At 34.8% G+C, this 15,938-nt stretch overlaps 1 protein-coding gene across 2 annotated transcripts in view; it reads right to left on the bottom strand.

Annotated features, from left to right (window-relative positions):
* Nucleotides 1-1,403: 1,403 nt before the first annotated feature.
* The window catches only part of KCNJ3 (potassium inwardly rectifying channel subfamily J member 3), a 144,513-nt gene continuing 129,978 nt past the window's right edge, over nt 1,404-15,938 (bottom strand). The window contains exon 4 of one of the 2 annotated variants that reach the window (XM_032857835.1): nt 1,404-3,062. In XM_032857835.1, the coding sequence (XP_032713726.1) occupies nt 2,476-3,062 (587 nt within the window). In that variant the 3' untranslated portion in view covers nt 1,404-2,475. The remainder of the gene's footprint in view (nt 3,063-15,938) is intronic. The other variant, XM_032857836.1, reaches the window with a different exon arrangement.

Genomic DNA, 15,938 nt, shown 5'->3' with positions numbered 1-15,938 from the left:
AATTACATGCAGAATTCGTACCTTTCCCATACACATGTGGAAAAGATAAAGGAATAGCATCACTGAGAAAAATTAATTTTGGCAAGAGTGGTTCTTTCTCATTATTCATTACTCAGATGTCTGTTGAAATATCACTCCCTCCCTAAGCCGGTCACCTCCTCTAAAATAATCAATTCTTATTCCACCCAGTCATTTTCCATTTTGATGTCCTATCTTTCTTATCTTAAACTGATATTTTGAGTATCTGAAATGATCTCATTTGTGTTCTGTCTCCACAGGGCCCCTTCCCACTCTCCTACCAATATGCAGTGTTCAAATGGGCACCAACCTCCTCTGACTTAGTCATAGCCAAATCTCCAGGACCTAAAACTGCCTAGGACATAAGAGTCATGCAAAAATTTTGTTGAATGAATGAGCGAATACATTCAGAGTTTTTGTTTTTGGTCCCATACTCTCCTTGGTACCAAAGACAAATTAGAATGACTCCTCAAATTAAATTATGGCTCTATTTAGTTTTAAGTGTTTGGACTAAATGATCCATGGAGTTTCTTCCACTGATAATAAATATCTCATGTCCCCTAGACCCACTTCTCTCTCTGCTACAATTTCATTTTCTATAAGCAGCAAATGGGATCAAGGGGTAGAGCGACTAGCTCTATTCACAGTGGATGAATGCTCTAGGTTGATCATTTTGCCAGTAACTGTTCCCTGGGATATGTTCGCACCTACAGAATTTGGTTGATACAGAGGTAGCCAGAAGGTATTATTGTAGTTATGATAGAATTGTTGATGTAATAATTTTCCACTAAGAAAATCATCACAGGATTGCTAAAAAGTGGGAAACGACAGGACCCCAAACCAGCCATTAAGGATTTAAATATTAAGAAGGAGAAATAGCTTAATTCTGGACAGACTTACAATGCAATGCCCAAAGAAATTTTATAGGAAAATCCATGATATTTTGATAAGGAGCACTTATATAAATTTTCATAAAAATCTCTGCATTCCAAATCTTTATTTTGTAGGTGTTCTTCTGAGCAATAGTTTTTATTTCCCCTAACGAGTAATAAATATCAGACCTTGGGGTTAGAAAAAGAGTAGGGTTAAAATCACTTTGGTAGGCCAGGGATCCAAGACACCAATAAAATCAGTGTTTACCAAACACACAAGCAAACAAAAAAGCCCACAGGGGTAAAATATTTTCAATTCATCTAATTTAAAATTTTCTCAGGTATATACACAACATTCTTCCCGAATAGAGTGACAGACACGGGTAGGATAGTTTCCCCAGATGCGGAAAAAGTCTTGTCCTTATACAGTAAATGCCACGAACAAGAGAACAGCATTAAAAAAGAGACTCATTTAGACATACATATTTTAAGCATAAATATTTATCATTGTATTGTATCTCCTCAAGAATAAATTATTGGTTTTTAAAATGACAGAAATTCCAGAAACAGAGTGGAAATGTTACCAATTGACTCACTTTGAAACAGGGACCACTCATTATGTAATTTCAGGCAGATTCTGATATATTCAATGTAAGTTGGCTACTGATGATTACAATGATTCAGCATTTGCTCAGAGCTCATGTTTGTGTTAGATCATTTACAAAACAGATTTTCAGACTTCAAGTAGTCCAGAAAAGGACCAATTCTCAAATTAACCAATTTTCCCCTAGAACTACCAACCTTCAAAAATCATAAGAAATTTTTAGCATATTGGTATGTTCTAAAATTTACAAGTTAAATATATAATGGTTATATTTATGCAGGGCCATAAATAGCATAGACTTATGTGACTCCCTCATATAAAGTACAATTGATAACCTCCCAGGACCTTAAACAGCAAGAAAACATTAAATCAGATTTTAAAATGACAAATAATTTAAGGCTAAAATATTTGGTATTAATAATTAATGCCAGAAGCCTTCCTAGCCTAATAAAGTAAACATGCACAAGAACTACAAGTTTGAACAAAACATCACAATTTTATCGGATATATGTGTATGTATGTATGTGTGTGTATGTGTGTGTATACATATACACACACACACACATATATATAGTTTTATCGCCCTGAAAGCTATCCACTCATGTTTGGCTTAATACATATGTTAGAAATGTCGTGAAGAGTACCACCTCTTTAAATATATATATATATTTTTTCCAGAATATACAATATAAATATACCATATATAAATCATGCCATAAAACTAAATGCAAAATTTGCACATTATTGCATGCTTGATGTGATAATACATGCCCGTTAATAAGAACTTTCTTAAGATGCCCTCCCTTCACACAACTTTTGCTTTCTGCACAGTGGCAATACTTGGGAAGAAAGGGTTCTCAAATATGCATATATGACTGGGGGTAAAATGTACCTTTCGGATTCCTTCGAGAATTACCTCATCAGCCAAATATTGGACTATTACTAAATCATACAGTAAATAATGCCTACGGGAGTGTTTTGTTATGTGAACCGATCAGAGTTCATTTTTCTTAATTTGGCTGGGAGATTCCCTTCCATCCTGGCTGCTCCTCCTGCTATCTTTTGAAGCTTTGGTGGCAAATCGGCCACTGACTGGCTCATGGGGTCAGACAACATCTTGGTGGTTTTAGATACCAGTTTTTCTTCTGAGTTGCCAGGAACCGAACTTATTCGTTGAAGTTTCATGGGCAAATCTCCCAAGCTGTAGGCTTTTTCTGAAGTTGTGGAACTCATCCTCAAGAGTTTTTTGGGAAAGTCTTCTCTTCCGGTAATTTTCTGCAGCTTTGATGGAAGTTTTGTAGTAATGTCATCTAGTCCATCTAAGCATTCCACAGAGTTATGTCTTTCTTTGCTGTTAGTTATGGCTGGTGCTATTAAAGGGGATGACATAAGAAGCATCTCCTCCTGTTCTTTCACACTATAAGGTGGGGTGGGTACTTCAAATGTCGCATGGAACTGGGAGTAATCAACTTTAAAGAACCCTTCTTCTAAGGAAATCACAGGAAAGAAACGATGACCCCAAAGAACTTCATCTTCAGTGTAAGATGTTCGAGCTTGACAAGTCATCCCTACAAGCAAAAAGAAAATCTTTGATAAATTATACATAATAGAAGGAAATAGAAAGTCAGTTTGACCAAAGGAATTCATTTGCTTTCTTATTTAATCTTTGAACTCTTTATCTAAGTAGACTAAGTAAAAGAATATGTTAAAAGTTTTCATGTCAATGGTTTTGTTACATAAACTTTCTTCCAATGAAAAACATGGAATTTTTGCTGTAATGTTTCGAGGGCGGTAGATCAATGCATGATTAATTGCCTTTCATCCACAAACCAAAAGTAAAAATGGCACAGACCAATTTCATAACATACGTAGGTCTAGAAGAAGTGGAGAAATCACAAAATCATTTTCCTTTGTTCACAAAGCCATGTGAGATATGAAACAAACCTGACTTTGCATCCAAATGTTAGCACTGTGTAAACTTAAGAAATCTTGACACTTTACTGAGTATCACTTCCCTATTCTGTAAGGCATGAAAATACCTGCATCCCAGGACTGATGTAAGCATGAGATCCAATAACGTACAAAAATGTAAAATGTGTCATAGAATGTCTTCTTAAAGGAGAGCAAATATAACTATCGCAAGTATTTGCTTAATGAATAAAAGTTGAAAATATTTTTATATCGGATAATGGAAGGTCATTGCGGTGGTTCTATTTGTCTGGACCTTTAAGGCCAGGATGAACTTTTGCTAAAGTCTTAGAAATCCATACGCTAAAATCAGTAATCTGAGCCAACGTGTTGTTTCTGATTTTATTCCTGCTATAGGGATCTCTGAGACTGTATGCTGGATATCAGATCAAAAGTTTTGCTATTTACATGTTATGTTACTTGGATATCATTTGCTTCATGCTACTCTTTTTTACCCAACCATATTCTCTTCATAAATTTGTGAGTTAGAGTGAATTACTATTAAAGCAGTTCACCTCTGATATTCGTTAGAGATGTGAACACTGGAAGTAAATGAATACACTTTACACATATTATACATATTACATAATCTTATTTTAGTCACAAGATATAATTTCCTGTAACTTATAAAATTCACTTTCTTCTACCTTACTATCAAACTTCTAGTAGAACCTATTAAAGCGTAAAAGGATAGACACGTTTTAAAAATGCATCTCTGTAAAACTAAATATATTTTAACCAAATGATGACAATCTTTCTGTTACATTTCTATTCTTCCTCTGTCAGTTTATAAATAATTTCTATTGTATTTAAAGCCTGGAATAGTCTGGATAAAGCGATATTCTCTCTTTTCCCCCTGACTGGTGATCACACTTACAATACCTGGAGTTAGGATAAATGCATAACTAAAAAGCACTATTGAAGACAATTTCTTCCTTGAATCTTTCCAAGATCTTGCCTTGTAACTATCAGTGATATATCACCAAGGAAGCAGTTGTTACACTTATATACCATCTTTTTCTAGATGTTTTTAAAATAACTGAGGCTGAAGATAAATGCCTATCACATCTCAGGCACTGGGTTAGGTGCTCTCTGTATATTATTTCTAATTCTCAATATCATCCTACCAAGAAAATATTCCTATGTCTAATTTAGATAAGGAATATAACGCTCAGAGAAATGATTATCTGTTGACCTCCCTTGGGCATAGATCTAGGAAGCTGTAGAGAAAATACTGTATTATTCTAATTTCTGGGGGAGTTGATTTTTCTTTTTACTTTGCCATCATGTTCTGTTATTTTAGTTAGGAACCCCATTCTAAACAAACTATCATATTAACTGTCATGGTGAAAATCTAATACTAGCCAAATACCAGTCTTCATAGTCAACATCTTATCTGGAATAGTTCCCAGAAACATTTATATATGAGATAACAAAATTAGTTTAAAAGGTAATTTGTAAGTTTTATAGACATACACACAGTAGCATCTGTCTTTTCAAATGATTTCTTAACGTCTATTTCATGAAAAAATTACGTATCAACACTAATTCAGAAAATACTCAAAAACGTATTACCTGATATATTTACTTGACTTTATTTTGAATAGTTTAAAGATCGAGCACAGTACCTAGAATAAATGACCACTATAAATGTACCTACCCATTAGGTTACAAAAATAAAATAAATAAGTACCCCATATTTCTTTAAAGAAGTAACATTTCATTTCTCTCCAAAAGCAGTTATTCTTGTAAATTCTTTATGTATCTTTCCGGTCCAGAATATTAATTTAAGTTTAAGAAAAAGATCATAAATATATATTTACTGCTAAGTGGTAGTACTTCCTTTATAACCCCACTTTAATTTTTAAATATTATTCCATTGAAAATTGATGGTGGGTAGAATTATCTGAAGTAAGGGCACACAGTCAATATAACTCAGAGCCATGTAGGTTTGTAGGTTTGTCCTTTCGTCACTATAAATGTATGTATATATTAATTGCTGAAGTAAATTCAGATCCTAACTTTGTTCAATTACTTATAACAATAAAAGAGTAAATTTTGAAACAAAATTTTATTACTATCACTATCTTAGCTCATTTCATTTTAGTGACTTTTTTACATTGGGAAAGGAAGATGAAACTAAAAATCAAAATTCTGTCCCCATTATTTGTCATTATAATATACCACATTGCTGATCTCCAATGCTTACTTCCCCTGAGTTGTTTCCCATGAAGTTACCATAAATCATGGAAAAAACACTAGAGAAATTTAAATGGTGGGGGGAAATGGAGGAAATAAAGTCTCACAAAATTTTCTCTTTGGGGAAACAGGCATTGGATTTTTAAGGTGCTTAAGGTAAATGATATCTACAATGTCAATAGGTAATTTCAAACATTTGATCACATAAGAATACCTGTAAGCACTGTTACTCAAATGCCAGTGGATGATTCTGACAGGAAAGTGTGGTGGGGAGATCTTATTCTACTATATGAAATAACTAACTTTCTTCCATAGCAAACCAATACTTGGGAGGCAGCATCTTTATAAAATTGAAAAGTATATAAATTTGGCTGTCAATTCCATTACTTAAGTAGCTTGTGAAAATTGCCTTAAACTCCCTGAGCTTCGATTATCTCTTCTACAAAGCAGAGGAGTAGTACCCTCTTATAAAGCCTTTGAGAGTTTGGGAACAAGGGCATGAAACAGTGCTTGGTATTTAGGCAATGCTTAATAATGACTGCTGAATTTACTGCTCTGTAGTGATCGTTTGCATTTCCTATTGTCCCTGAAAATTAGTGTTACTGCATCACCATAAGTGGAGAATTTTGAAATCTTAGTAATTTGTGCCATATTGGCAACACAGAAAATTAAGTTTAAAAATGGCTAGATACCAGATAGCTACTCGCTTTTTGGAAATGGTTGGTTAAATATTCAAAATGTTTTAAAATATGGAAAAACATATATTACTCATATTCCCAATTTTTATGGTTTCTTATTTTTCACTTAAGTATCTCTAATAGCTTGGGGGACTAAGTGTAGAAGCTTGGGTGTATTAAAAAGGCCTGCAGTAAGGTGACTAAAACCATGACCATACTTGAGTAATTATACCAAGAACATTTACCAGCGCTTTAACCCTCGTTTATTTTCTGCTGTTTGTTTTCCACTTTCATTAGACGTCGGTACACAAATATAAACATTTCCAGTTCAACAACATCAAAGTTTTTTAAAGTTTTATTTTCTTTTCTTAAAAGTTTTTTTTTATGTGTTTATTTGAGAGAGGAAGAGAGCACAAGCAGGGGAAGCAGGAGAGGGAGAAGCAGGCTCCACATTGAACAGGGAGCCCTATGCGGGGCTCCAGCTCAGGACCCTTGGATCATGACTTGCGCCAAAGGCAGATGCTTTATTTAATCAACTGTGCCACTCAGACACCTCTAAGATTTTTGTTTGTTTGTTTGTTTAAGTCTTTATTTACATTCCAGTTAAATAATATGTAATGTTAGTTTCTGAAGTAGAATTCTGTGATTCATCTACTTACATACCCAGTGCTCATCAGAAGTGCCCTCCTTAATCCTTAATACCCATTTAACCCATCCCTCTGCCCTCTTCCCCTCCAACAACCCTCAATTTGTTCTCCATATTTAAGAGTCTGTTTTATGCTTTGCTTCTCTTTTTACTCCCCCATGTTCATCAGTTTCATTTCTTAAATTCCACCCATAAGTGAAATCATATGGTATTCATCTTTCTTTGACTTAATTCATTTAGCAAAACACATTCTAGCTCCAGCCACATGGCTGCAAATAGCAAAATTTTGTTCTTTTTGACGGCTGAGTAATATTCCATTATATGTATATGTATGTGTTTTGTATGTATATTGGTTTTGGCCCTTGGGTCCATGCAGAGTGGGCCCTCTGTTCCTCCTGCTGCAGACCCTGAGTGGGCTGGGGTGGGAGAAAAGACTTTCCTAGGCCTGTTAGCCAGGCGCTAAGGGAAGGCCGTTGCTGGAGCCCTTGGGACTCTTCTCAACCTTCAAGGGCCTGGCCCTGTCCCTGAATCACCCCTCAGACTCCTGGCACTTGAGCCCGTCCCCACCCCTGCAGTTCCTTTCACTTTTATTTTATTTTATTTATTTATTTATTTATTTTAAACCTAGAAATCCAGGGGTGTTGGTAGGGCCAAGTTCTGTCAAGAGGCATCCAAGGGAAAGGAGGAGACAGGCTCTCAAGAATCCTTTAGTCGTGTAATGATAATAATACTAACAGTGTGAAAATGCGAGGGAGAAAACAAGGCCATTAAAACTGCTAGTGCTGTAATCCGCATTCAGGCTTCTCTTTTTATGTGACCTGGACACTGTGAACTTGATAGGCAGGCGGCAAGAGTCAAAGATGGGGAGGCCCTTCCCAGGACAAGGTGACACTGAGGCATCTTCTCATACTCTTCACCTACCCCCTAACCACTGAAAAAATATACAATCCATAAAAGACTATGTATGTATGCACGCATGTGTGCACAGCCACACACACACACACACACCCCCTCTTCTTTATCCGTTCATCAGTTGATGGACATTTGGACTCTTTCCATAATTTGGCTACTGTTGATAATGATGCTATAAATATTGGGGTGCATGTGTCCCTTTGAATCAGTATTTTTGTATCCAGCATCATCGTTTTTAAATCTGATTTTGACTCAGAATATTAATGTGCAGTCAACATATGGATAATGATATTAAAGCACGGTAAGTTAGATAACAGAGAAATGCCTATGACGATCCATCTGCAGTTTGGACAATGTTCTAAGAGAACCCAGAATTGACAGATGACTTCAAAAATGATGTTAAAACAATAAAGTACAAGTGAAAAGAATTAAAGGAAATATAATTACTTTTCCTAAGAACATGTGTGTAGCATAGTATGATTCCTCCACATTGTTTTATCTTACGCTTCTTACTCTAAATCATTTTTAAATAATCCATGCTTGGATTCATAATTGCAAACACCATTAGAATCGAAATAAATGCCGGTAGGTGAAGAGCATTATTCACAGGACACTATATGATTGCAACTCTTAACTGGCAGTGTGGCTGTTTGCGTATTTTAACCAGATTCCAGACTGGAACAAATGTGATGAAAATCAACACGAGCTCATCTCTGTGGAAACTGGTAAAGCAACAGATGCTGCTACTGGAAATAGCTGGGACTTTTGATCCTCAGATGAAAAACATTTTGTGAAAAAAAGATGTATTCTCTGCATTAATTCTTAGATAAAAAAGCTATATACTGCTGTTTAATGTATTCCAACATTAGCGTGTTGCTCTAAAATGACGGCAATGGCGTCTAACCTTTTTCCTTTTGACTTTCCCCCTTCCTGATTCTACCTGTAAGTTCCTCTTTAACTGAAATGGACACTCATTCAAATAACAAGTCTGAGAGCTTTTTAAGTGAAAATGGCAAAGCGAGTTGCTATTTGACAAGTCCTTAATGAAACTTTCAGAATGTCTCCAATTCAGTTATTCTCTATTGTTCCTGCTGGTCAGAAACCGTCACCTATATGAGGTGGGTACGAGAGGGTTAAACACAAAATAACCACAGGCCAAGGGGAATGTCTGGATGCTGTGACACAGAAAACATCAAATAATCAATAACTTCTGCACAGTGGAGGCTTTCTCTAAACCTTAATAGAGAAGTTGCTGAGAGAGAGAAAGAGAGAGAGAGAAAACTCCTATTACGGTGGCTGTGTACTTTGTGTGCACTAATCAAAAGGGAAAAACATAGAAAGTCTCCTTTCATTAAGCCATGTAATAATAATGATGGGTAATAATAGCAACGTTCCTATAGGGCTCACTGTATGCCAAGAGTCTTTCTAAGCACACTGTACGTGTTACCTTGACTTTTCACAACTCTGAGGAAGTACTTGAACCCCAGCTCCACCACTAATTAACGTGTGACCTTGAAAACAGCGATTAAATCTCCTTAATTCTCAGTTTCATCACCTGTAAATTAAGGCCCACTCTGCTGATTTGACATAGATATTTAGAGGATTAAATGAAATTAAGTGATAGGTATAAATTGCATGTACCATAAATATTGCTCATTTTCTTCCAGAAGAGTTTCTAAATGGAGCTTATCTGACTATGCTACAAGATTCATGTATACACATACGCACACACAACTGCAAATTTAGCCAAATAATATATTGTTTTTCTTCATCAAATCTGTCCTTTTGTCTTTTTTTGTTCAACTTGGCAGTAGCTTTTATAAGTGAATCGACTAACAATTTAGCATGTGAAGCATGTGCTATTATCCCTAGCAACCTCCTAGACTGCCTGTGTTATTGCTCTGAGGATTACTAAAGTCTGTAGCCACTTCTTTCTGACAGTACTCCCCAAATTCTGCCCATCCCCCAAGCTATCACAAGTGCAAGGCTTACCTGGCATTCTTTGCCTGCTCTCTATTGTGTTGCATGGAGCTGAACCCAAGGTGAAACTATAAACTTTCTGAGGAAGTACATGATGTTTGGTTTTTTTTTTTTTTAATCTTGTTTATAAAACAAAGACACTGTGTACACCACTGTTCAATAATACTAAGGTTATAGAATCAGGCTCCTCTGGGATATAGGTTGTAAAGCTATGAAGAATATACAAAGTGCATCCAGAAACTGCAGTTTTCAAGTAGATGGAATCCCTTTAAAGTACAATATATTCTGCTCAAACACTTTTAGAGAAGAGTAGAAGTTCCTGGCATGCATTCAAACCAATATTATCCTCTATTATTTACAAGCACTTGGTCTTACAATGTGTTCTCAGTCATAAGCGTGCCATTATTGCTCAAGCTGGGTCAAAAAATTCTAAAAAATATTGAAAGATAAAAAGAAGAAGAAAAACCCAATTACATTTGTTAGAAAATAAAATGTCAACAAGAAACCTAGCGAAAAGATTGCAAATGTAATAACTTCAGGTTTCTCAGTTTCCAGAAGAACAAAATAAAGGAAAATAGATTTTTAGTGACAACACAGAAAATGTTAGACTACCAAAAAGGAATATAAATGCAAGTGTAAAGAGTTAATGGCAGGTAGAAAATATGACAGATAATTCATGTCATACTGCTGAAAACATATTGAAGAGACTTGGGCTTATATTAAGCCAAAGAAAATGGGCTTTGAATATTGAGGTTGCTGTGGTATTAACCACATACTATTAGTAAGACCTTAGGCATATTATTGAAATTATCTGAACCTTAACTGTTATAAAATATGGACAGTTACAAGGGATAGACAAATATAATTTAAAAGGTTATTGCAATTATAAATTATATAATCTATTTGATGGGTCTACTGTATTACCTGGTAAATAATAAAGACTCAATAATTGGTAGCTATTATCAATCATCACCATTATTGGGGGTTCCAATTAGTTAAAAGGTCATTTTAGATATATTTTGATTCTTTTGCGATCACCCCCTTTCTCAGAAAAAATTTCAAGGAAATGAAGTAATTTTTACATTTTTAGTTTCTATGAATTTGACATAGACCACGTAGTCCACATATATCTGAAATAAAGAAGGCCTGTTAGTACCTAAGATATTAACAGAGTATTGCCTGGAGCCGTCAACATGGTCTACCCTGCACAAATGTGTCTGGCTTTACAGTAGCAAATACTTCCGTCGAAACACAATTAACTGCTGCATTAACAAGGCACTACCTTCAGCTCTCCACTCCCACCTCATACAGAATTATTACGGGATTTGACCAGTATACTTTCAACTGATTATCGTTTCTTTAATCTAACAATGGCAATGTTACATTCTGGAAGTATCTCTCTTTTCCTGTATGGTACCTATTAAAACATGTTTCCTTGCACTGACAATTACAAAACAGGAACAATAGCTACCTAAATCTATTCCTTATAGCATTTTCTCCTGTTAAAATGTGATTTTTAGCTTCTAAAACATCTTACTTGGGTAAACATAATGGAGCAAAATTACTGTTGGGGAATACCCCATATTGTAAGACTGACATCAGAAAAGATGTTTTTCAAAGAGCAAATGTAATACATTTCTCACTTTAAAAAAAAGAACATTTTTCAGATAATGCTGGAATTTAATTATTTTGAAGAACATAATCTCTAATCATAGGGAAAAAAAACTTTTTGATATATAGTCTAAAGCAATGAAACACACGTCAGCTTTTAAAAACTATTACATTAAATTACAATAATTAAACACTTACATTATTTCCTGTTTTTTAAAAAAAATGTTTCTAGAACTTTACTTTAAAATTACATTCATAATCACTTTGTATGGGGTTATGAACTGAATGTTTGTATCCCTTTAATATACAGGCTGCAATCCTAACCTCTAATGTGACAGTATTAGGAGGCAGGGCATAGTAACTTTGAAACTATGCGATATTTAAACAAAATAAATAAGTAAAATTTAAACAAGAAATAAGAAACAAACCCCAAACTTACCAGCATATCTTTCTAGTTCCTTCAAAATCTAAGTGTCCATTATAATTTTCTCTTTAAAAATTCTTTTTTTTTTTAAGATTTTATTTATTTATTTGACAGACAGAGATCACAAGTAGGCAGAGAGGCAGGCAGAGAGAGAGAGGGAGAAGCAGGCTCCCTGCGGAGCAGAGAGCCTGATGCGGGGCTCGATCCCAGGACCCTGGGATCATGACCTGAGCCGAAGGCAGAGGCTTTAACCCCCTGAGCCACCCAGGCGCCCCTCTTTAAAAATGCTTAACAATAACTACAACACATAGTAAAAAATATATGCTATATCCAAAGTATTTTCTATGTATATTGTAATTCTCTCCACCATTCTGTGAAGTAGGTAGTCTTCTTTTTCTCATATGATAGATAATGCTACTGAGGAGGTATTGGGAGGGGAAATGGCTTGTCCAATGTCAACTGACAAAGCACGGTGGCAGTCAAGGTGTAAAGTGAAGCCCTCCAATTCCATGCAATTATTTTTAACCCCTGTGCTATTCTGCTCCAATTTTCTTGAATGGATGGCTTTCCCATTAAAAATTACTATGTTCCAGACATATTACTTGTTCCATGTTGTATCAAATGTTTGAAATGTCCTCTTTCCTCTCTCCAACTCTCGACATAATTCCTCATGTTCAAACCTCTAATCAAATGCTATTAAATGTATGAAATCTTTCCTGATTTTTCTACTTTAATTTATTGTCTTTTAAATACACCATATTGTAATGCACATACACGTGCATAGGCACATATACTCACAGTTTTCACCCACTAGGTACTATAAATATCACAGCGACATGCATAATTAACTTCATTCAGTAAAAATACTTAACATTTATTAATCTATTAAACATCTACTTTCTGCCAGGTACTCTTCTAGAGGCTGAATAAGATGCTATGGCAATGGAATGAAGGATCAAAACCCATTCAACCACTATGTTTAAACCTAGTCTTGAAAAATGAGTAGTAATTTGTTCCACAGTCCCTGTCTACCATGTGAGAAAGACACATTCTGGGATGGGTAAAGAGCGCATGCAAAAGCACAACCAGCTTCCCCTGAATACAAGACACCGTTTCCATTTGTCTGCTTGCTGCAATTACAGACGCATAGCAGACTGGAATAAGCTTCTTAAGGGAGCCCTTATCTACCATGGATCTCTAGCATCCAACACTGTGCCAGGTATTAAATGCTCAAGGCATTCTTCAGGAGAGACTCTAGGAGGAATGGAGGAACAGAAAGAATGGGAAAAAGTTAAAAATGTCAGTGCTGGAGAAGCCAACTTCTTGAATGACGGAAGTCCCATACTGGTCATAATCTACTAGATTGCCAGATCCACTAGAGGAGATCAGAAACGTAAATGCAAGGGACATAGTTATGCTAAGAGCTTATTATGTTGATTAATGAAATGGGGCAAGGGAGAATATCAAATAAATTATACATTATCACTATAGAAAATATGAATGACCCTCACACAAAGAGGCAAGAAACCCTTGCTCATAAATCACATTCAATGATAACCAGTTGGTTTTCTCCTTAGACGTTTGTGAAAGTATACACAGATGGATGTATGTCTACATATATTTCCTAGAGAGGTTAGATTTATTTGCATTTAACCATTAAGCCACATGATAATTAAATTAATTGGATATTTTGCTATGCTTGAATACTTGACCTCCAGTTAAATCTGAAGTTTTGGTGAAATTTCTATCCCTCATGCAACTATAACTGTTCACTTTAGAAAATGCAGTCTATCCATTTTTACCTGACAATTTAAAACGTGTTTTCTCCCAAAGTCATAGGCTTACTTTTTGTATATAGGCTGCTACATCTTTTTCAATCTCAAACTATAGCTATTTTTTAACATCTCCTTTGGCATAAATTCAAGTATTTTTTTGTTTGCTTGCAGGCTTAGAACAGAGCCTGGATAAATATTTGCAATTCAGCAGTTATTCTGGTTCCATGCTTTGCAGTAAAAAGAGAATTTCACTTCTAATTTTTGCTCCTAAGTTATTTACAGAAACTTACTGAAATGTAAAATAAAGTCTCTATAATTTTATGGACACTATTACTGAGTGGCTTTTATTCTAGAAGTGAAAATGTCAGTAATAATTACAAACATGATATTTAGCACATTTATTTTAAAGAAAAATGAACAGCTTGAACATATAAGCCTTATGAAACAATTTAAACAGGTATTTAAAAAGTAAAGTATTAAAAGTTTCCCTATCAACATCACTAATCATCAGGGGAACACAACCAAAACTACAATGAGATATCACCTCATACCTATCATAATGGCTAAAATAGAAAACACAAGAAACAGCAAGTTTTGGCAAGTATGTGGAAAAAAAGGAACCCTACTGGAATGTTGGTGGGAGTGCAAACTGATGCAGTCACTGTGGAAAATAGTATGGAGGTTCCTCAAAAAATCTTAAAAACAGAATTACTGTATGATCCAGTAATTGCACTATTGGGTATTTACCCAAAGAATACCTACGTTTATTGTGGCATTATTTACAATAGTCAAAATATAGAGGCCACCCAAGTGCCCATCAATAGATGAGTGGATAAAGAACTGCTGTGTGTGAATATTACTCAGCCATAATAAAGAATGAAATCTTGCCATTTGCAACAGCATGGATGGATCTATAGGGTATTCATGCTAAGTGAAATAAGTCAGAGAAAGACAAATACCCCGTGATGTCACTCATGTGGAATTTAAGAAACAAAATAAATGATCAAAGAAAAAAGGACAAACACAAAAAGAGACTCAAAATAGAGAACAAATTGGTAGTCACCAGAGGGGAGATGAACGGGATATGGGTGAAAGAGGTGAGGGGATCAAGAGTACATTTATTGTGATGAGCAAAGCACCAGATAATGTAGAGAATTACTGAATCACTGGATTGTACACCTGAAACTAACATAACACTGTAAGTTAATTATACTAGAATTTTTTAAAAGTTTCCCTAAACCACATGGTTTCTCAGCTTCTTCAATAGTATTTTAATTTTTAAAAAAGAAAATCACTTTTAAAAAGCCACAATATAAAAATGCTGAGGCAAATAGCATATGGGATCTAATCAGAAACTTCCTTAAGATTGACATTTTTCTAAAAGGAAATGATAATTAAACTCAAATATAGTTGAACTCCTAAGGCAGCGCAGATTTTCTCCCAGATTTTAAAGTGAAAAATGACCTGTCGACAAGCATTCTGTTAATAGTAGAGAGACAGGGTATGTAGGCAAAATTCTTATCTGACCTGGTGATCTTTGGGGGAAATTTTATCTTGTATATCTTTGCAGAATGTTTTGATACTTATGAAGAGAATTATTTATATCATAGAAATAATACTAAGAGAAACCATATATAATGTCAAATATTCAAAGGCTTATTAATATTACAAAACAATATATCCAAGGTCTAAACAAGGAAGAGAGAAGGAAGAAAAGACAAGTGAGTTAATCTACTTGGAATAATGGAAAGCAAACTCTCTGGCCAGATGCCCACATAGAAATCATAAGATAGAATTAGTAACTGGTGAAGAAGCTTGCATTTTGTGGCTATACATACCCACAGGTATCAATTTTCACGTCATTTATAATCAGAAACTCCATTCTTATACATTCTACCAATTTTAATAAACTTTGAATTAGTGGTGTTTATTCTTAGATCACTTTTGAACCGTAAAAAAAAAAAGAATTAGAAAATAATTTAATTATGCAGTTATTTTCTCTGCCTAATATACATTTCAGAAGTTAGTGAGGTAATCCTTAATTTGATCAACCTGAAAGGTACATGAACTGTACATGATTAAATCCATATGTGTGTGTGTGTGTTTGTGTGTGTGTATAATATATATATATGAAAAGAGAAGTACCCAGTATCATTCTAAGACTGTTTCATTCATTGATTCAAAAATTCCATAAGAAATAATATGACAAAATTTGTCTGCATTTAGAGGATGAGTAGAGAATAACAGAAATA

This window comes from Lontra canadensis, unplaced genomic scaffold (genome assembly GCF_010015895.1).
Source record: "Lontra canadensis isolate GAN:19392208 unplaced genomic scaffold, GSC_riverotter_1.0 scaffold13, whole genome shotgun sequence".
Lineage (NCBI taxonomy): Eukaryota > Metazoa > Chordata > Mammalia > Carnivora > Mustelidae > Lontra > Lontra canadensis.
Note: the sequence above shows the minus strand (reverse complement) of the source record. Positions and strands in the feature narration are given on the sequence as shown.